Source organism: Babylonia areolata, chromosome 16, assembly GCF_041734735.1.
Source record: "Babylonia areolata isolate BAREFJ2019XMU chromosome 16, ASM4173473v1, whole genome shotgun sequence".
Classification (NCBI taxonomy): Eukaryota; Metazoa; Mollusca; class Gastropoda; order Neogastropoda; family Buccinidae; genus Babylonia; species Babylonia areolata.
In genome coordinates, this window is record NC_134891.1 from 27,267,885 (window position 1) to 27,269,772 (window position 1,888).

At 33.1% G+C, this 1,888-nt stretch overlaps 1 protein-coding gene across 3 annotated transcripts in view; it reads left to right on the forward strand.

The window, feature by feature from the left end:
* The window catches only part of LOC143290959 (uncharacterized), a 22,563-nt gene extending 21,121 nt beyond the window's left edge, over positions 1–1,442 (forward strand). For all 3 annotated transcript variants that reach the window (XM_076600536.1, XM_076600537.1, XM_076600538.1), the window contains exon 7: positions 507–1,442. In XM_076600536.1, the coding sequence (XP_076456651.1) occupies positions 507–619 (113 nt within the window). In that variant the 3' untranslated portion in view covers positions 620–1,442. The remainder of the gene's footprint in view (positions 1–506) is intronic.
* Positions 1,443–1,888: the final 446 nt, after the last annotated feature.

Below are 1,888 nucleotides of genomic sequence, written 5' to 3' on the forward strand. Positions count from 1 at the left end.
TGTATGTATGTTTGTATGTATAGATAGATAGGTAGATAGATGTTTTCCTGTGCTTTCGGGTAAAAGTGTTCTGATGAAAATGCAAATTATTTCCTTTTAATGCATTAAGATTTGGAAGCTTTTGTTGCCTTGTTTTGTTTTGAGCTGTGCATGATGTAAGAATTGCAGTGTAAACATGTTGTTTATATATTTTCATATTTTACATTTGGTAGTATAAATTGAACCTGTGTTTTTGTTGTTGTTGTTGTTTGTCTTTTTATTTTTTCAAACAGATATTGACTTCCTCTGACGAATAATACCAAATGCCTAACAAACGGAGATTTAACAGTGTAAAAACAAAAGTTAAAAAAACCAAAAAAAAAACCGAAAACAAACAAAAACAACAACAACAACAACAACAAAAAAAACAACAAAAAACAACCGCTGCGAAGGCAACGATGTTTTCTCACGTACAGTGCATGTGCACCGGGAACACGTGACCCAGATCTTCTCTTCCTGTCCAACAGGGGTGCTGGTGGACTGGTTACAGTCCTACAGCCTGCTCTCCTTTGTGTACGGAGTTCTCAACCTTGCCTCCACCATTTTGCTGCTGGTCGCTTTCCTCTGGTGCCGACGATGAAGGTCCTGCCTGCTGGCTTCGTTCCCTGATAGACTGGTTGCTCCACTTAGTCATTTTATTAATTTGCATACTTAATTTGTGTATGTATGTATGTATGTATGTATAAGAGATAGTTTTCAAAATTTGTGGAGATATGCTCTAGATGCGAGTAGTAAATGTTTGTTTTATCGAAATTTCAAAAGTCTATTTGGTAGAGAAAAATGTATGTCAAATTCCTGATAATTACGTTATCAGCTTCATCAGATTTCGAAGTAGTAAATTCATAAGCAGGAAATAGAAACAGGGAGACACAAAGGCATACCACGAGAGTTACGGCTTTGTAAGGTTTGTAACATGTCTGTGATTGACGATAAGTTTCATTTTATGATGGAATGTCCCAATTATGATCAATTACGAAATAGACATGTTCCTAAAAAAAAAGTATCCAAAATCGGTTTTTAATTTTTGTAATATGTTCAAAGGAGGCAAAAAAGGTCATTTTAGCTGTAAGTAAGATGGTTAGATTTGCAAATTTTGCCTAACTACACTTTTGGAGTTAAAGGACATTCGTGTTTTCTCAACTTTTATGTCACATTGTTGTGTATTTGGAAATGCTTGTTCTGGGCATGAAAACATTATTTTGCAGTAGTCCTCCATACTCCATTAGGATTGAAAGGATAATCAAAACTTGAAACGTGAATCTTGCTCTGCCTGCTGGTTTTGTTTATTCCTTGATGAGTTGACATAATGAAGTGCTCACTTATGTGTTTATATATTTATGAATTTGCATGCATGTATGTGTGTATGTATGTATGTATGTATGTATGTATGTATGTATGTATGTATGTATATTATGACTGTATGTATGTATGTATGTATGTATGTATATTATGACTATGTATGCATGTATGTATGTATGTATGTTATGACTGTATGCATGTATGTATGTATGTATGTATGTATGTATGTATATTATGACTATGTATGCATGTATGTATGTATGTATGTATGTTATGACTGTATGTATGTATGTATGTATGTATGTATATTATGACTATATATGTATGTATGTATGTATGTATGTATGTATGTATGTTATGACTATGTATGTTATGACTGTATGTATGTATGTATGTATGTATGTATGTATGTATGTATGTATGCTCTGCCTGTTGGTTTTGTTTATTCCTTGATCAGTTGACGGAATGAAGCGCTCACTTATGTGTTTATCTATTTATGAATTTGCATGCGAACAGATACATAGTAATTATAAACTGTATAAAGATAGAT